Source organism: Gossypium raimondii, chromosome 5 (assembly GCF_025698545.1).
Source record: "Gossypium raimondii isolate GPD5lz chromosome 5, ASM2569854v1, whole genome shotgun sequence".
Classification (NCBI taxonomy): Eukaryota; Viridiplantae; Streptophyta; class Magnoliopsida; order Malvales; family Malvaceae; genus Gossypium; species Gossypium raimondii.
This window is the reverse complement of record NC_068569.1, coordinates 21,109,939-21,130,130: the sequence shown is the minus strand read 5'-3', so window position 1 is coordinate 21,130,130 and position 20,192 is coordinate 21,109,939. Positions and strand designations below refer to the sequence as shown.

At 35.2% G+C, this 20,192-nt stretch overlaps 3 protein-coding genes across 7 annotated transcripts; all 3 read right to left on the bottom strand.

Moving 5' to 3' along the window:
• Positions 1-4,329: 4,329 nt before the first annotated feature.
• On the bottom strand, positions 4,330-4,632 carry LOC105766864 (blue copper protein). Its single transcript, XM_012586414.1, has one exon. The coding sequence runs from the start codon at positions 4,630-4,632 to the stop codon at positions 4,330-4,332; it is 303 nt and encodes a 100-aa protein (XP_012441868.1).
• Positions 4,633-6,687: 2,055 nt separating this feature from the next.
• LOC105769841 (thioredoxin Y1, chloroplastic) lies at positions 6,688-8,578 on the bottom strand. Of its 3 annotated transcripts, none has more exons than XM_012590756.2 (5): positions 8,256-8,578; positions 7,890-7,978; positions 7,550-7,727; positions 6,976-7,067; positions 6,688-6,877 (listed from the first exon to the last, which is right to left on the bottom strand). In XM_012590756.2, exons 1-4 carry the CDS (start codon positions 8,424-8,426, stop codon positions 7,002-7,004), a joined length of 504 nt encoding a protein of 167 aa, XP_012446210.1. In that variant the 5' UTR covers positions 8,427-8,578; the 3' UTR covers positions 6,688-6,877; positions 6,976-7,001. The 3 variants fall into 3 exon arrangements, with proteins under 3 accessions (XP_012446210.1, XP_012446211.1, XP_012446209.1); XM_012590757.2 differs by having other exon boundaries at positions 6,997-7,067; XM_012590755.2 differs by having other exon boundaries at positions 6,688-7,067; positions 8,256-8,577.
• Positions 8,579-11,695: 3,117 nt separating this feature from the next.
• Positions 11,696-19,968, bottom strand: LOC105769840 (sterol 3-beta-glucosyltransferase UGT80B1). 3 transcript variants are annotated; one of them, XM_012590753.2, is made up of 16 exons: positions 19,809-19,968; positions 18,746-19,291; positions 18,085-18,230; positions 17,792-17,815; positions 17,444-17,689; positions 16,970-17,081; positions 15,915-16,085; positions 15,709-15,772; positions 15,445-15,502; positions 15,164-15,341; positions 14,591-14,721; positions 13,936-14,038; positions 13,412-13,488; positions 13,122-13,169; positions 12,754-12,903; positions 11,696-12,239 (listed from the first exon to the last, which is right to left on the bottom strand). In XM_012590753.2, exons 2-16 carry the CDS (start codon positions 19,008-19,010, stop codon positions 12,030-12,032), a joined length of 1,983 nt encoding a protein of 660 aa, XP_012446207.1. In that variant the 5' UTR covers positions 19,011-19,291; positions 19,809-19,968; the 3' UTR covers positions 11,696-12,029. The 3 variants fall into 3 exon arrangements, with proteins under 3 accessions (XP_012446207.1, XP_012446202.1, XP_012446208.1); XM_012590748.2 differs by lacking the exon at positions 19,809-19,968 and having other exon boundaries at positions 18,746-19,781; XM_012590754.2 differs by lacking the exons at positions 17,792-17,815; positions 19,809-19,968 and having other exon boundaries at positions 18,746-19,781.
• Positions 19,969-20,192: the final 224 nt, after the last annotated feature.

Here is a 20,192-nt window from a genome sequence, read left to right as displayed (position 1 = left end):
TTTGCATAGTTGGTACTTGTCCGAGAATTAGAAGGGCAACAAATGAAAAGAAACCCATCGTTAATAGTGGAGAGAAACTTGACATTGATGTTGAAGATTGGCGTATCATCTTTTTGGATTTTAATATTGTTGTACATTTAGTGTGAGATTAGGCATCACCCAAGTCTATAAGGGTAGGGGTGAAGGCATATAGCCCACAACTTTCAAGAGTTTTTTAACAATACGAGCCCATTCAAAACCTATTTATTATGAAAGTTATTTATATTGTTGTACATTATTAAAAAGCCAAGATGATAAAAGTATTATGGAGATTTCTATAATAGAAGTCAGATTATATGTTATATCTTTTACTTAAAAAGAATAAATTGATCATTATACATTAGAGCAAATTGATCTTTTTTTTACTAAAAATTTCATCCATTTTTACGGTTAAAAAATGGCATGGTTGAAAAAATAACGAAATAGATACATGTAGCGTGCCATAACATACAAGGATAATTTTTAACAATAGAAATAGATAGAATTTTTAACATAAGAACTAATTTACTCTTTGATAAAGACTAATTTGCCAATTCTTTGAGCAGAAGGGCAAAATACAATACAACCTCCTAGTGTCACGGGCCGCAGTTCAAAGCCCGTGACCATCGCACCAAATGTATCCAATGGAGGTTTATTGCTCAGATGGGGATCATTTGGCCCACGAGAACTGGCCCGATTCAAAGAGCTATTGGAGAAGCCTGTCAAATTGAAACCTGGTTGGCCCGATAATAAAGACATGGCAACTTAGGCCAATATGGTAACTAATCTTAGAAGATAGAGGGAATCATATCTTATAAAGATTAGATTAGATTTGATATGGCATATCTTGTAAAGCCCTAAAATAAAGGGATATGGCTAATCTCGTCCGTCGATGTAAATGTATCTTGACCGTCGATTTTGGGGGAGTTCAACTATAAATAGAGAGCCTCCCCCTCAGTTGTACTCACTCCTGTTATTGTTTCATTATTCTTAGTGAATAAGAGAACTAAGAGCATTTACTCAAACACTTTGCGAGCGCTCTTTCTGTTGTTTTTTTGTTTGGCTTCTTTTGGCATAAATCACTTCCGCTCTTCATTTGGTGCCTTGGAGGAGTTCTTAAGGAATCCTCACTTGAGTTAAGGCTGACTTAGGTGAGTTTAGACGAACGGATCGCCTAAGGCAACATGGATTACGAGACGAAAGGTCTAGCCTCGCGACAAGTGGTATCTGAGCTGTTGGTTCGAACCAAATGATAGCCTCGCGAAAGGTCTAGCTTCACGACAAGTGGTATCCGAGACGAAAGGTCTACCCTTGAGATGAAAGGCACCATTGGGATGTTGATAAAAGAGTTCGAACAAAGGCGGGCGAGAAAGTCTTTGAGGGAGATGTTGTCGGCTGTTGAGGAATGCGTGGGTAAAGTTGAGGAGTCTATGGAGGACGCAAAAGAGTCAGACAATGCGCTTGGGAAAAGCATTAAAGACTTGAGGGAGCAGTCTAGGGACTTTGTGACCATGTGTCTCACTTCCTATTGGGATAGCGTGCAAGAGTTGCTAGATTCCCAAAGGAAGAAACTGACGGAGACGAACGATGCTCTCGAGGCCATGATGATGGCTTTGACGGAGGAAACAATAGCCACGACAAAGGCTTTGAGCACAAGAATAGAGGAGCTCGAAGGAGAGCTGGCCTTGTGTCGAGCAATCGTGGGGAAATGAGTGTCAAGTGCAGCACTCAGTAATGAGGATGTCCCGAAGCCGAAAGAGTTTGTGGGGACAAGGTCTACATGCAATGTGGACAATTTCTTGTGGAGGATGGAAAACTACTTTCGTGCCAAAGGCATCGTGGACGATGCGGTTAAGGTAAACACTGCTTCAATGTTTCTTACTGACATTACGCTTTTATGGTGGCAAGGCAAGACCACAGATAAAAGGCAAGATAAGATTGGGACGTGGCAAGAGCTCCAATGCAAGTTGAAGGGACAGTTTTACCCAGAGTTTGTCGAGGAAAAAGCTCGGGCAAAGTTGCAAAGGATAACGCAACGGGGCACAGTGGGGGAGTATGTTCGAGAGTTCAAGGAACTCATGTTCTAAGTTACAGATGTGACCGAAGAAGAAGTATTGATTGCTTTTCAGGATGGTTTGAAGCCGTGGGTCAGACAAGAGGTGGAACAAAGAGGTGTCCAAAAGCTGTCGGAAGCCATGACGGTAGTTGAGTCCGTGGTCAAGCTTGGTTTAGGGAAAGACAAGCTTGGGTTTTCCAAGTCCGAGGAAAGGGACGTATGTGAAATGAATCACAAGGAAGATATTGTTGATGGCAATGGCAATGGCAACAATGGTGGTAATGGGAAACCACGAGTTGGGAAAAAGAAACTCAAGAGAAAAAGGGACAAGCTAAAATGCTTTCTCTGTGACGGTCCACACATGTTGAAGAAATGTCAGAAGAAATTCGCGCTTAAGGAGAAGCTGGTGGATAAGGCCTTGGTACTTGGTTTGAGCGCAATGGGTGTCAAAGCCAAGGAGGCTGAAACCGAGAATAAGCCAGTGCAGTGCTTTTTGTGTCATGGTCCGCATAGGTTGCGGAAGTGTCCGAGGAAGTCTATCATCGAGGGGAACGATGGAACAGACAAGGAGCCCAAGAAGCTTGGTTCGAGCAAGGGAAAAGCCGAAGCCAAGAGGGCAAAGAGGAGCAAAAAAAAGCGAGTAAGGTGCTTCTTGTGCCGTGGTCCGCATGAGTTGGGGAACTGTCCAAAGCAAGCCGGAGTCAAAAGAAGGGCAACGTCTGAGCTTGGTGAGTCATCAGAGGGGCTTCTACTCAAGGAAGAGATGAGTTTTTCATCGAACTTAGAGGAAAATATTGTGATGAAAACAATGAAGCTGGGACCAATGAGGCTCGAGTTGAGTGAAGCGTCAGAATTGGCCGAGTCATCGACAAGGCTTCCACCTATGGGAGAGGTGAATGGTGCATCAGACTTTAAGGAAAAAGAAGTGATGCATGAGGGACAGTTGACCAGAGTAAATGCAAAGGTACATTCCGAACACTTTGATAGTGTGTTGCATTCTAACTTGTGTACTTGGCAAGAATGTAGGGGCCCTTTCGAAGTTCTTAAGCAAAGAGGCCGAGAGACTATGGGCAAAGCGAAGCCAAGTGTGGTGAATCACGAGGATTCTGTTCGAGTAAAGTTAGAATGTGGACAGGAGAGTGACATAACTTCTTGTCATCGAGATGTACAAACGAGTAAGACGGTTCGAGTTAAAAAACGACGTAAGCCGAGGCAAAAGTCCCGAAAAAAGGAAAAGGCTAAGGCGTCAAGACGAGACCGAGGCGAATCAAGTCAGTGCCATTCTAAAGTCACAACGAGGATGTTGCGAGAATGGGTGGGGGAGAATGTCATAGGCCGCAGTTCAAAGCTCGTGACCATCACACCAAATGCATCCAATGGAGGTCTATTGAGCAGATGGGGATCATTTGGCCCACGAGAACTGACCCGATTCAAAGAGCTATTGGAGAAGCCTGTCAGATTGAAGCCTGGTTGGCCCGATAATAAAGACATGGTAACTTAGGCTAATATGGTAACTAATCTTAGAAGATAGAGGGAATCATATCTTGTAAAGATTAGATTAGATTTGATATGGCATTTCTTGTAAAGCCCTAAAATAAAGGGATATGGCTAATCTCGTCCGTCGATGTAAATGTATCTTGACCGTCGGTTTTGGGGGAGCTCAACTATAAATAGAGAGCCTCCCCTCAATTGTACTCACTCTTGTAATTGTTTCATTATTCTTTATGAATAAGAGAACTAAGAGCATTTACTTAAACACTTTGCAAGCGCTCTTTCTGTTGTTCTTTTGTTTGGCTTCTTTTGGCATAAATCGCTTCCGCTCTTCATTTGGTGCCTTGGAGGAGTTCTTAAGGAATCCTCACTTGAGTTAAGGCTGACTTAGGCGAGTTTGGACAAACGGATCGCCTAAGGCCGCACGGATTGCGAGACGAAAGGTCTAGCCCCGTGACACTTGTACATTCCTTTTATTATATTTTTATTGTTATTTTTAAAAATTTCTAATTCCGTTTTGATTTTTTTTACTTTTACTTAGTTGCACAAAATAATATTCTTATTTTTGTCATGCTTTGTTACTTAGCATATTTTACATTATTTTATATTATTATATCACACATTCAATTTCTAGTAAAATTAAAAAGAAAAAGAAATATATCTCCTGCAAATGAAAAAGAAAAGAAACATTAAAAAAAAAAAAGAGAAAAAGATATTATTGAACTAATAATGCAAAACAAAGGTTGTTTGTTTCAGTTTGTCTCTCAAACAAGCACTGAAAAAACCATTTGATCATCCAAACAATGGTTTTGAGCCATAAAGTAATGTTGGCCAGGCTCTGTGAGAGTGACGGAGCTGGTCCCGCTGTTGTCGAAGAATTTAGCATTACTTGCATTGCAAGCGATGAACTTGAACTGCGTCACCTCCGCCACACTATAATCTTTAGTAGCATCATAGTTGAACACCAAAGTGTCGCCTAGCTTAATGGACCTGCTACGAACCCAGCTGTAATAGTTAACATGTGGTCGCCAACCAAGCTGGTCCCCAACTATGTGCACCGCTGCCATTGTCGATCCAACATAGCATAGAATTAGAAACAGAGGCAGGAAGTTGGGTAGGGAGGTTGCCATTTGGTGCTTGCTTCCACCGGACAATAATGGGGGGGGCTGCTTTTATACTGGGCAACGACTGAGTGGGAGCCGTTGGTCAATGCTTCTTGCATTTTCTCTTGCTTTTATTTTCCAAATTTGGTTCTATTGGTTTCTCAGCTATGAATTAATTGAAAGATTTATTAGGATGAAATTAAGAATACGGTAAAGGGAAAAAATATGCAAATGTTGAAGGAATATTAGGCATGTAATTTGGTTCTACATTTGGTGTGCTGTTGGTATGGAAATTGCAGGTAAAAAGGAAATGGCGTAGATTTTATAGCCTTACTAAATCCAATCATATCCTAAATTGTCGAGAAGAGAATATAATTTTTTTCTTCTCTCGTTAGCTGTTTTTTGATGCCCCAAATCGTATCTCTAATTTTATGCGATTATAATTAGCACAAAATCAAATGAAGATATCCTATAATTATGCTATTTCGAATGTAACTACACAACCAATCCTCCAATACTTTGATCAAATTGAAGCTTGGAGTATAGAAAATGTTCAACTTATCTAACCATTCCTGAAACCAATCACGTCCGATTGCTGTAATGAATTTGTCAGCCAATTGGTTGTGTAGAATGGACCTCCCATATGCAGCCTCTACAAGGTCCAAGCTCGAGCCTAGGAAACGTATTTTCGTGTAATAAAATTTCGAGGGACTTGTGTAATGCCCAAAGAGGACAACACCAATACGTAGGAAAATGAGAATACTCGGTCTGTAAGTCTTAACATAAGTTTTGTTTATATTTGTAAATCTATACCCAAACTCGTGTAGGGGTATATATCATTATTATGTAAAAAGAAAAAATACTTTTTTAAATTCATTGTAGTTCAAAATAATCTGGAGGAAGATCTTAACATTCCCATTGACCCAATGAAGATATTTTCACAATCTCTAGTAATTTTATATAATAAAATAATATATAATCTTTAAATGATACAAATTAAATAATATAAAAATTAAAAAATACATCATAAATTTGAAAATTTGGACGTACTTGACCCTGAATATTGATGCCAAGTCCTAATAAGCTTTGTAAGGGTTTTTATCCATGTTTTTTTTTTTTGTTAGTGACCTCAAATTTAAATGAGTAACTTGATGTTTAGACAAATCTAATATAATCTATGGTGGTACATCTCTAATATTTGTAAAGTCGTCATAAACAAAAATGTTTTTCTTAAATTTCCTACTTTTTTTATATAAAATTATTAATATTTAATAATAACAATAAAACAATTATTTAATTATAATACTGATTCATCAACCAACAACTAATTAGTTGCTTATATATTTCAATTAAAATTTTAACATTGCCACCGAAGGTCGTACGGAAAGAAGCTAAACTCTTGCACATGTCAAAGTGTAAATTAGTTCAAAATGAAGTGCTAAAGAAATGCCTTTCACTGTGTAATCAATCTATCTATTCCATATTGTCTTATGAGATGGTGAAAGTTCGACATTGGTACTACGTAGGCTCGAATATCATAGTATTCTACTTCTTAAACGGAATGCTCTTCAAATTGCTACTCAACCAACTATTGATGAAGCTAAGAATTTTGGTTCAAGATTTGACTCCTTACACCATAAGATGGGCCAATTCAACCCATCTAAACTCAAACTCATTCAGATTAAAATATTTTCAGATACTAACAAAATAAGTCTAATACTATTCTTTGTAAAAAAAAAAATTTAATTGTGAATACTAAATAAGTAATAAATGTAACATACTTTTTTTTAATATAAAGGAAGAGTGATTGGATCATCCAAATTTAAACCCGAACTTAACATCAACCAAAACCACAAATCAAAGGAAGCCTTTTGACAGAGAATCAATGACTTGGTTCGATTTGTCTAATCCAGTTTTCTACGATTCCTCGATTTTTGTACTCAATACAAGAATAGACAAACCTCTAGTTAGTGGTCCAATTGTCCAGTTTTTTGCCCTCTTGGACAATTAGCACAAGAATACTCGAAGCATGCAATGTGTTCTCTTATGTTATCAGAACCCATGAACAGGGGCAAAAGTCAATTGCACATACACAGCCATTTGTCTTTAAAAAAAATTAAATAAAAGGAAGGACAAGGTATGTAGATCACATTGTGAGTTCATCGCCAGTTTCAGTACCCCAATCTAGTATTTTATTCACATTGAAACCCTGAGCAGCAGAAATAAATATTAGATCATGGGGCAGCAGAAGTAAATGGGGGTCTCTCAGTCTTCAAATACCCGACTGAAGGGGAAGAAATCTCTTACAGTAAGATATCCACAGCTCACCAGGGCTATTGCTTGACACTCAATGAAGTTTCAATGCGTTGAATGAGCTGATCAGCACCCAAGGCACCCTCCTGATAATCAAGAACTCAGTGGGATTAACCACAAAGATTACACAAAATAAACCTCCTATCCCAAGCAATAAACGTCAGTTCTAATGGTTGAGACAAAGTAGCCTGTACAAAAGCAAAACCATACATTGACCTGAATGATTCACAATAACTACAAAGGGCAAGCATTCCCAAGGCATGGAAAGATGAAATGGCAGAGGTATTTTACAAATGTCTCATAAAAGGAAATGCTATGTTCTTCTCAGTTTTCAGGCTGAAAGCTGTCCAACTACTACCACTCACATAAAATTGATGGCTCAAGTTTTAATTCGATTTCATTACAGCCCATGCCATTGCAAGCGACCAGACCATTTTTCATATTACATAATTTGGCCTAAATGGCAGTACGCCTCATAGAATCCTTTTGCACTTTGACCTCATAAAGACTGGCTTAACTTCTAAAAGAGAAAAGCTCAAGTGAGCAGAAGAGCACTGAATCAACTTACAAAACGATCAAGGGGCTTCCCATCTTTAAATATGATGAAAGTGGGTAATCCTTGTATATTGTATTTATCAGCAATGCTTGGGTACTTCTCGGTGTCGATTTTCACAACCTGAATCTTATCTTTCAGAGTAGCACTCACTTCGTTGAGGACCGGAACCATGAATTGACAAGGTCCACACCTACAAAATTCAAACCACCTTTCATAGAATTTCAATCCTCCCAACAAGAAATCTAAATTTTCATAAAAAATTAAAATCATAATTTAAAAAAAACTAAGAAACTTTATACATTTATGAACTAGGGTTAGCATCCAAGTAAAATTTCTTAAAGAAAAAGATTACCAGGTTGCATAAAAGTCAACCAGTACAGGCTTGTCGGAATTTGCCAACAAATCATCAAAGGAGTTAAATGTTTGCTTCTTTGCTTCAACCTATAAAAACCATCTTCTACTTTAAGCTACAACTTAACATATCCATTGAAAACAACAATAATACAAAAAAAAAATGTTTAAAATCAACAAGCAAATAAAAAGTTTTCACCAAATTGACTTAACCTAAACTTTAATAAGATAAAACTAATTAAGTGAATAAATAAATGATGTTTGGATTCAATTTATGTAATGAAATTGAGAAGACAAGAAAAGGAACTGATCTTATTAAATAATAATAACAGTAATAGTAAAAGAGAGGAAGTTTAGAAGCGTTTACTTGCAGAGGACGATAGCGAGAGGAAACGGATCTATTAACGATTCGAATGGGTTGAAATCGAAGAGAAGATGAGAAAGATAGCTTGGACGAACAATAATAAGGGGATAACTGAGTTGAGCTTCGTCGACTCAGCGAAGGAACAGTTGCTGATGCGGAGATAGAGACCGCCATTTCTCCCTACCTTGAGTTCGAAGAATCTGAATTCTAGATCTAGCGTTGGATGTTAAGCTTCGCTTAGCTTATCTGATGTTTGGATTGTAAATTAATATCCGGAAGGGGAAAAGGGCGAAAAATATCTATTTGGTAAAGAGATAATTTGAAATGGGGGAACTGGGAATTTATAGGCATCCTCGTCACGTGTGGTTAATGCTTTGGTGATATAGAATGGAATCATGAGTGTATAGCCGACCGATGGTGCGATTTGGCTTCTTCTGATCGATTGACCTTGGAATGTCCCACTAGATTTGAGTTGCCCAATGGGATTCATATCTCTTCCTACTGAACTGTGTAGTACAGGATCTAAATTTCTGTATTTGATTTGGCAACGTGGCGCTACGTGGATTCTAAAAGCAGATAACAGATATAGGTTAAAATGCGCCACAAGTCCCTGTATGTTTTGAAAATTAGAAATTTATCCCCTTTACTTTTATCTCATTGAATCTAGTTCCTTTACTTTCAGATTTCAAAATTCAAGTCCAACTGTTAACACTATTACTATATTTTGTTAAATTCGAGTTAGTTACAGACTCATTTTTCTAATTATATGGATATCGGTGAGTAACTTTTTTTTATTTCAAAATGTCACAACAAATTTAACAAAAATAATAATAATGTTAACATTGGACTGAATTTTGAATTTTGAAAAATAGAGAGGCTAAATTCCATGAAAAGAAGTATAAGGACTAAAATCCTTATTTTCAAAAAGTAAAAGACTTATGTCATATTTTAACCTATATATATATTTCTTTTCTTTTCTTTTTTATAGAATATAGATTTCAATTTTGCATAAACTATTTTATGGACCCTTCCCACCACATTATCTATAATATTTTTTAATTATTTAATGATATTTCATTAATTTTTTCATGTCATTGATACATAATTTTAGTAATTTTACTAAAAACCTTGAACCTCGAACCTTAAATCCTAAAACCTAAACTCGAGACCTAAACCTCGAATTTAAAATTCAAGATTCAAGTTCGAGGTGAAAGGTTTAAGATTTGGGTTTAAGGTTCAGGATTCGAGGTTTGGGGTTCAAGATAAAAAAAATCAAAATTATGTGTCAATAATATGGAAAAAAATTGTTGAAATATCATTAAATAATTGAAAAGGAACCATGAATAACATGGTGGGAAGGGTCTATAAAATAATTTCTCCAATTTTACATGTTAACTTAGAAAAAAGTTTTAAAAAGAGATTTTTATTATTATTAAGTAATAATCTGGATAAAAAAGGGTAAATTACACCAATAGTCACTCAACTTTGGGATAGCTGATAAAACAGTCACCTAGGTTTCATTTCAGTCACTCAACTTTAGAAAAATAACAAAATAGTCACTAACGTTATTGAAAAGTGACAAATCAGTCACTCATTAACATTTTCCGTCACAGGCTTAATGGGATAGCTGACGTGGCCGGTTAACTGATGGGTCAAAGAAGAAAAGAAAAGATGATTGGTCCTTCTCTGTGTCTTTCTTCTTTTTCTTATCATCTTTCTCTTCATCTTCTTCTCCCTCAACCTCTCTCTTTATGCTTCTTTTATTTTTTCTTGTTCTTCTCTCCTTTCTCTTCATCTTCTTTCTCCCTCAACCTCGTTTTTTACCATCTCCTGAATTTGGGTCTCTTTCTTTCAATCCAAATGGGTTGTTGGTCGACAAAAACCAAAAGGTCAAACCCACAATAGAACAATGGCTACAAATCAAGAGCTATAACAACTGTTACTGAACAACCCCAAGCCACCCGCATCCCTGAAAAACCAAGCACTCAAGCACCATGGAAGCCAGTGGTTCCAATCAAATATGAACAAACTATAGGATTCAAAGAAAAAGAAAGGACCAATAATTGGTAAATACAAATTTCAAAGCATTAGATGACATAACATGGTACTGATTCAGATTTCAATTTCCATAGAACCAGGTAAAGTAGGTCCATAATACAAAAATCCAAATGGATATTCAAAAGAAGAATGAACTCAACATTACACATTTGAAGTTCAATGACAAACAATATAAATAGAGGTAAATAAGTAGGGGCTCGATTGTATTGCTGCATGAAACTTAGTTCATTTCTATGGGGATCTCACTTTTTCTTGGCAGCCTCTCCCATTTTCTCTTATTCTTCTTCTCCTCCTCCTCTTTTTCTTCTTCTTCTTCTCTATATCTTCTTTTTCTCTTTTCTTCTACTGCCCAAGGCTCTTAAATGGGCTTAGGGTTAAAAAGGACTGTTAAAATGACAGCTACCCCACTGCTAAATGCCATATCATTTTTCCGTTACTGTAACGGAAAATGGTTAAAATGACTATTTTGTTATTTTTTTCAAAGTTAAGTGACTGAAATGAAACTTAGGTAACTGTTTTGTCAGCTATCCCAAAGTTGAGTAACTGTTGGTGTAATTTACCCTAAAAAAATCCAACTCTTGAACATATGGAATCGAAATGCCACAATTTCATTTCTATCTTCATCAGTTTTCTTAGTTTTTAAAAGAAAAAAGAAAAAAAAAAGGCTTTCACCAAATTAAGAGCACTTTGAAAAATTTTAAATTTTTATCAATCCAATAAAAAAAAAGTTAAAACTCAGAAAAAATTACATATATTTTTACGTGTTATGTCACTTTTCAGTTACTCCATTTCTTTTACAAATTATAAGACTTAAAACACTATAGTTTTCAATCAAAACATTGCAATCAATTATAAATACATTTGATATATAATTTGTTTTACTTTTATTCAAAAAAATATTATTCATTTTATTTATTTAACTTACTTTCATTTGATTGGTAACAACAATCTCAATCTAGACATAAACAGATACAATTTACAATGAGAACTGAAAAGAATAATTAAATTATCAAAATCATACATGAGAGATGAAATGCAAAATAATAGGAATTTGGAGTACAAGTGTGAAATATAGAGAAACAAGATAATGAGAAATTGAAATACAAAGTTTAGAATAACTATCTCATCCTTCCTTATTCTTTACCCATTACTTTTGGCTCTCCAAAAGCATTTTAAATAAAAAAGGTTAGAATTAAGTTACCCTCATTTTATATATTTAGATTAGATATATTTCACTTTAAGATTGCAAACACTGTTTAAAAACAAATTTATATAAATATATAGCATTATACATTTGAGTTTGGAAGGTAGGATTATGTTTCTATGCAATTTTAATATTTAAAATATATATTCATATATCATAAGAATAAGAATAAGAATAATGATAATATTTAAATCAAATTATTTATTACCTTTCAATGTCATGTCCAACCAAGGAAAATACAACGACCAATTAATGGAAAGAGAACCAAACGACCAATGAATGGGTAATTATTATTACTGTAATCAAAGCTTAATCTATCAATACTACTACCTTTACAAATGGTAACAGAAGAAAGCCTAATGCCGTTGCACACTATGGATGAACTCTAAACTGCTATCCAATTCCCTTTTTCTCAAACCCATCAATGTAATGAAAAAATACCCAAAAATTTAAAACAAGGAAAAAAAAAATGATGTAAGTGATGAAAAAGGTTAATAACTTATCTGTAGGATCAACTATGAATTCCACAGTCCACAAGGAAGGCAGCACAATTTTCCAATTTGAAGAAAGAACCACTGTAATGGGTTTGGACGATCATTTTCCTCCAAAGCTGCAGTAGGCAATGGTAGCTCCGGAGGTAAATGCCGGTGAAATGCGTTGACTGCAGCTGCAACACCATCTTCGTTTTCTATCAATTTTGCTAACTCCATTGCAAGGGATTTCACCTAACCAGAAATCGTGCTCCATTCACATCAGAACAAATCAAAAAATTACCAATAACTTTCATTTATGAGGGTCTATTTGTAGCAGAAAAGCATTGAAATGTTCTTATGGGAGGAGTATTTATGCAAAGGCTATGACATCTTCTTGACATTAAATACACGGTTATGTTTCTATAAGAGTAACAAGGTGGAATTTAGATGCTTGCTGAAAGAGTACAAATAAAGGGTCCTCTTTTCCAGAACCATTGACAGTATTTTTCCTTTACTAGTATAGTTATGTATCCAAACAAACAACTATGGAAAGAACCAGCATGCCTTGTGTCGTGTTAAATGAGAAATTTTGCATATATCCTAAAAATATTACAACTTTTTGGCAATTATAAAATGAATGCCTTAACATTCATCAACTACATATATCAAGGAGATGGTTCTCCATGGAAAGTGTAATGAATTAGATAAGTGATTAATAACATAATGAATGAGAGTAACTTAAGCAAACAAAAGCTACTTGAGTTACCTCTGGCTGGAGCATGAATGTTATAGCATTTGAAAGCTTCTCAATACTGAGCTCTGATATTGGTATTGGTGCAGGCCCAAGCCCTCTCTGATGTACTCTATCACCCCAAAAGAACTGATCTCCGAAAAACGGCACTATGGTTGTTGGACACTATAATTCAAAAGTTGGCATTAAGCCACAATGAAGATTACAAATACATAAGGATCCATTAGAAGGTTAAACTTAATAGCTTTGAAACAAGATATCACTCAATCATATATATTAAGAACTAGAGGAACTTATAATGCAGACAAAAGCAAATGTATGTACAAAACAAGAAATGCAAAAAAATTTGGTGTACAATAAAAGCAAAGTAAAAAGAAAATTACCCCAGCTTTAAGTCCCGTGGCTGTGGTTCCAGCACCACCATGATGCACCTGCATATTTAAGGAAATATTACTTCCAGTTAGGCATTTTTAACAGACAAACCATATATTTTTTGGAAAGATTATGAACTCTTCATCATTTGACACACTTGCTACATTCAGGTGATCCTACCGTAGATATCTGGTAGTTTTTTTCAATCCCCACAAAATCAAATCACAGTTGTTAATATCTAAGCACATCAAAAAATCCCTTCAAATAAGCAAACATGGAGTTTAACTAATTAAGTACTTACCACGGCTGAACACTGAGGAAACAACCAATCATGAGGGCAGTCTTCTATGAGGAAAACATTCTCAGTAGCTTCTGTAACTGTAGGACAAATAAATATAAGAGGAACTCTGCTTGTCATTCAGAATACTAGTGTATGTCCCATAATGTATAGAGTTTTATATACTAAACACAGGGAAACTTCCATAGCATGAAGTTACTAATTACAACCTCCACAGATAGGCATTATAAGAACATGTCATTCATTTATTAACATGTTCATTTCAGTAATGATTAAAAGAACGGTTAGGATCACTTTGAACATCAAGTTCCAATTCCTTGAATCAAAGTACCCAGTCAAACTTAGAAAAAAAATGGAAAGGAAAACAAAGAAGTAAAAAACAAAAGTGAATGACAAATTTCAACTGGCCTTACATTGACAAAGTAAAAAAAATATGTGAAACCACTATAGAATAGAATACCTTCTGTAAACAGAAATGAGCTCTCAAGACATTAAGGATAACAGAACAATATGCAAAAGTTACTTACACTGCCCCAGATCTCCCCAACCTCGGTCAATTATTCCTCTTTGTCCTGTATCTTTTAATGCCTCCAAAATAACATCTGTCGTTTTCTTGGTATCATCAAGAGGCTTCACAGGAAATAACAGTATTTTATTATTTAAGTTGATGAAAAAGTACAAAAGCATGTGTATCAATAAAAGAATCCTCATTAGCTTCAACACGAAAATGATTGTTATGTCTTCCATTTTACCTTAGCCCGATCTCTTTCAATTGTATGAACTCACAAAAGTCAGGATTTAACTTAAAATCAGATGCAAGTTAGGAACTGAATCAATACTACAGTGTGATACATAGTTTACAAATTCTTAGAATCCTTAGAATTTGCATCTAAGATATTATATTCAATCCACATACTAGTCAGCCAAAGTCCAACTAACAGAATATACAGCTCATCTAGGCTTCTTTCACTTAAAATTATTAGGCAGGACGCATGCACATGCACCCACACATTTTTTGAGATCAAATTCTTGGTTAACCTAGTAAAGTTTCATTCATTTTTCCAATCATTTAGAAATAACCTCAGCAAACATGACATAGATCTCATAACTCTTTTAGAGGAAAATACAACATAGATCATAAAATGACATTACATGAAATGTCCATTTGGAGAGAGATAATACCATGCTTCCAAAACCAATATATATGGGTTGTGGTCCTTTCTGAATCCACTGCACAAACTCTTCTCGAGGACGATACTTTGACCCCAAGTTCAGAAAACAGTAACCAACAACATCAACCAAGGGACCCCAATCTGCAGATTATTCCATAATGAAGTAAGCTACAGGGTGTTTAGATATTATTAGAATGACTGGCATTCTGACAACAGAAAGAAGCATATGGCTATAGAATAAACATAAGAAAGATCAAATTTACATCCACTATATCAAATAAAGCAAATTATGTAAAAAAAATCTTGTCTAAAATATGTTAAAATTCTTTAAAATGACTAACAATAGAAAGAAGTAAAAGAGTAGAGAATAGACAGAAGAAAATAAAAAACACTTTGCATAATTGCAGGTACAGGTTGCTAAATCATCGTATCTTTGTGTGATAGAATATTGAAGTTTAATAAAAGGAAGGAGAAAGAAGAAAATCCTAAATATCTTCTTTTGATTCAAGGATTGCTTATCTGTGGAAAGTATCATCATTTAAGAAGAAAGTTATTTGAAAAGCACAATATGTAACACCACTACCTTTTGGCTTTGGCACAAGATGAGAACTCCACATGTAGCCAGTTGGTAAATGAGATATTGATCCATTATATGTACTGAAGTATGCGATGGGAGCAAGTTTCAACTTCTTTTTCCTGAAGTCATTAATATATCCTCTTATGCCCCACCATATCAGTAAGTCCACAACTATATAGGAAAGCTGGACTCAACAAGGTGGAATGGACAGGTTAGTCATTGAAAGTTGTTCAACAGTTCATATCAAGAAAAGGAAAAGAAAAGTAAGCCCAACACCAAAGACTAACCCAGTATCCAGCACTCTGAGGAACACGGGCCAATGGATGAGGAAATTCAGATGTTGGCCTGCCTATTCAAAATAGAAGTGAGTAGAATAACCTAACATATTTTCCTTTAATTTTTACACAATTTTGAATAATCAATGTATATAAGAAAGTACCCTCCCCCTCGCTTAAAAATGATAGAATTCAATTATATAATATTATATTATATTATATTATATTATATTGAAAGGATATATAAGACAAATCAAAAGGGAAAAGCCAACTTACGTCCAAGGCATGGTGAAGAATATGTGAAGGGGAACACCAAGAGCCTCTGCAACATGAGAATGTCCTGCATCCAGAAGTACATACATATTTATGCAGAAAAGACCTTAAAGATGAGAATTTGCACCTTACAAAATAAGGTGATATCAAATTTTGAATAAAATCATTAACATTGTTAGGTATTGAAAGAAAATACCATAAGGACTTACCATAGGCTGGAGGGTTTGCAATGATTGCTTGTGCTCTGAATGGCATGCCTGTTTCTATATCAGGCTCTGTGCATGCAGGAAGAAGAGACTCAATAATGGACTTCAGTTGCTTTCTCTGTATCGATATTTCCCCAGGTCCAGACGGAATCAAACCTTTATTTCTGGCCATATCTACCATACAGAATCATTCAAATGTATTAATACTATACAAACAACTTAAGAAATAGTAAACAAAAGTTGAAAATGAATAGAAAAAGAAAAGAAAGAGAAACTATAATGAACACATCAACTTCATAAATGAAACACATTCAGAAATGTAATGATCATGCCAAGTACACAAAAACAATGACGGTTCCAGGATATTAGATTTTTATATGATCCCAAAGTAAATAACAAGCTAGCACCTGCTTTGAATGAATATATAAGAAAACTATGCTTAGTTCTTGAATGCTTGTTTGGATTGGGGGGAAGGGACGGAAGGGAAGCAAAGGGAGAGGGAGTGCTACACATTCTCTTGTTGAAAAATGCTTTACTAGAAAGGAAGGATTTGGAGGAGCACATGTACCCCTCAAAAGTCTCCAAACCTTCTTAAACCCCCTAGAATGGAGGGATACAGGGAGACATGAAATTATTATTATTTTACAACAAAGAAAAAAAAAATACCCTTATTTAGACATTTCATCTTGATATATGACACATTTGCAAAAGAAGATGATAAGTTATCATTTCTTTTCATTTCTACTCCTTAGCCAAGCAAAGTAGATAAAATACCCCTTCCTTTCCCTTTTCACTTCTTTTTAGCAATATGAACAAGGGGATGCATAACCCTCTCCTTCCCCCTGTTTTCCTCTCTGTCTCTTCCTCCTATAGTTACCGAACATAGTCTCTTATCAATTAACTAAGCAAGCAAACAAGATGCAGTGTTTCAGGCAAATCTTCCAAATTAGTTTGACAACTAACAGCAATATGGGATTTATGTTTAAAAGCTATTACCAACATAAATACCAACATCAATATGATAAAGTGAAAAAGTTTCCACATCAGGAACTTCTTACATCCAGCCAAGACTCGAGGATCACCACCCAGAGGATAAAAATCAATGTCAGCCAACTTTACAAAGTTGCGGAAGTTAGCATGAGTTGCCAACCTAACACGATGACCAAACTCCTGAAAGAGAGTAAATAATCTTCAAAATAAAATAAATGAATTCTATGACTAAGTAGAGCTAAAATTAAGAATGTGTGATCTGATCAGGTGTCTATGCATGAAATTATGATACGGAATTATGGATCAACTGTTCAGGTTTTGCATGTAGGAATTATTAGGCCATAAGACCATTGGGTTTCATAAGCAGGGTCTAAGTTCAAGCTCTAAGGCTCACGTGCATATTCTGTATGTTAGCTGTGAAGGAAGTTAATTCTTTCTAACTGTATACATAGAGCCAATTTGAAAATTATGAATACATATTAAAAGGGATTACATAACAAATAAGTGCAACAAGGTGAATAAATAAATAATGTTAAGCATACCTGAAGTCTCTTTGCCATAGCCAGAAAAGGTTGTACATCTCCTCTTGTTCCAACCACAAGGATGGCAATATTCAACCTTGGGATAGATTTAGTAGTCTCATAGAACAAAGTATCATCAAGATCAAATGATGGCCCTTCAATAGAGGAAAGTTCTAACAATTCTGAAGCTACAGGTGAATTTTTAGGTAGATCAACTTCTACTGTCCCATCATTTTGGATCTTGATAAGGTTAACAATCAGATTTTTCTGCAAAATGAACACCAAAAAGGGAGGGAATTGTGAATAAAAAAATGAAAAAGCGTCACAAGTCACTGAAAGAACATAAAGGGAAAGGCAAAAAAGACAAACCCATCGAGTAAGTCTCTCAATCACCTGAAAGAAAGATCACTTCATCAACAAGCCAAATTGCGAAGCATAATGTGTTTATAAAATAATTAATGGTTTTAAGATTTCTTGACAAAATATCCCCTGCCAAAATTAACCTAGCTGCTATCTTCTGACCACATAGCAAAGAAAGATAAATGTAAACTAGGGTATGGAATCTAACAAACATTTACATGAAATCCCAAATACGTATGTTTCCATTTGAATGATGCCAATTCATGTATAAGCAAGAAAGAAAATGTAACTCAGTTATCTACCTTTTCACGCTCTGAGAGTCTATCTATTTTTAGATCATGCCTTGAGTTTTTCTTCTCCGTCATTGACCTAGAGAATGCAATCTCATTGTCATCAATTAACTGGTTTCCTTGGGCAGCAAGTGGTGCACTGGTACAATGATCCAGACCTTCAAGAGAATATAATTTGCCATCAGACCATAAACTTTACAATGTGAAACAATAAAACAATCATTACTCTTTCGGATCAACTAACCTAGAATTACATTTAAATCACACTCACAGTGACCCTTTTATTATAATCCATGTCTGTCTCTGGGAAATTTGGCAACATTTGACAAAAGTTTATTTTATTGTTTATTTTCCCCAAAATAGGAGTACTGCATAGTGATTTTAACAGGTTACTTTATCAACATTTAACCTGTTATATAGATATTCCACAATAAAAGGAAGGCGGAAGGATCCACCCTTTAGTTGTTACCTATGTCACCAAATCAGACATAATAAAATGCAAGTCCCATGGGAACATGAGAATAACGTGACCATCATGACACCTTGGAACATGGGTTCATTGAAGTTTTTTCTTGAAGTTGAAGATCAATAATAGTCACAATTTTCCTAGCATATTGGCAAGGTACAATTCAGATCAATGAGAAATAGAAACCAGGAGATGGCAAATACTAACCTCTTTTGGGAGTAGATGAAACACTCGATTGTTTCGTCTCGGAAACCTCTATAACCGATGACTTCTGCTCTGAACTTGACTTCTGATTCTCTTCTTTCTCATAACAACTTGAAAAGGATTGATCATCAGAAGACCTATATTCCATTGCTGATTCGTCTACTTCATCTGTCTGTTCACTGTCCTTAAGTACTCCCTTACTTCTGTTATTGCTAACACTTTCCTCTTGTAAATCTTTCCTTGAACATTCAATGCCATTACTCCCCATTGTATCCAATAAAAAGCTTCAAGTCTTAAACCCCAAACAAAACCCTCTAAAATTTAGTTCTCAATGTCCAAATACAATAATTCAGAAAACAAATGCCTCAAATGTGAAAGAACCAAATTCAAAACTAAAACCCCACTATGCCTACAACTTCAAAGATTCAAATTTAGCTGAATGACTAAAACCTTAATCACTAAGGAAATCCAAGTTGACCCAAAAACAGTAAAAATCTGCGAACAACAGTTCCCAAATATAAAAGTCCTCAAAATTTCCAAACCTTCATGCTGTAAAAAGAAAGAAAGAAAAAAAAACTCAGAAAAATCACAAAAAGGGAAAAAATCCTGAACTACAAAATCCTCTCGAAACATCTCATTAGATCCAGAACCTTGTATAGACCAAAATGACCAGTTCATATAAGAAAAGAATAACTAGTACTAGTAGTAGACGTCAAAATCCAGAGAGAATATATAAAAGAAATCAGGGTCTTGGGTCTTGGCTGATATATACTTAACAAATTCAATCGACCACCGAAATGAGAAAAAAGAGAGGAAAGAACAAAGCATCAACCAGTCAAATTAACAAAACCATAGAACGTTAGGTGAAAAAGAATCAAAGACCGCTTTCCAGCAAACCAATGTATTTTTTAACAACAAAAATTAAGGAGAATTTCACGTTTCCTAGCACCGTGTGAAATAATTCAATGGGAAAATAAAAACGAATGATACTAGTTATATGAGGAAGGTAGGAATCTTTGCATTAAATGAAGAACAAGCGAAGCACTACTGGGTAATCAGTACTCACCTCCAATGGAAATATCTGTTCATATTCTCAAAATCAAATATATATTTGATAATTAATCTTAGAAAATGACAGAATTCGAAGTTGTGGGGGCTTCGGGGTTTAAAGTGATGATCATATTGAAGGCAGAGACTGTGTCGTGTAAGAAGAAGAAACTTCACTGTCTGGTCCCTAATCTGCTAAATTGACTTGGATTAAGGTTTAAAATAATCGAATCTGACTAATTAACCACTGCCTTTTCGCTTTTTTCCTTACTTATCCAATTTTTAATATTTGAAGAAAATTTGTATATTTCAACAAAAACACACTAATCACTTATATTTTTATTTACTAACTATATTTTAAACATTAAATATTTTTTGCTTTTTTTACAAAATATGAGGATAA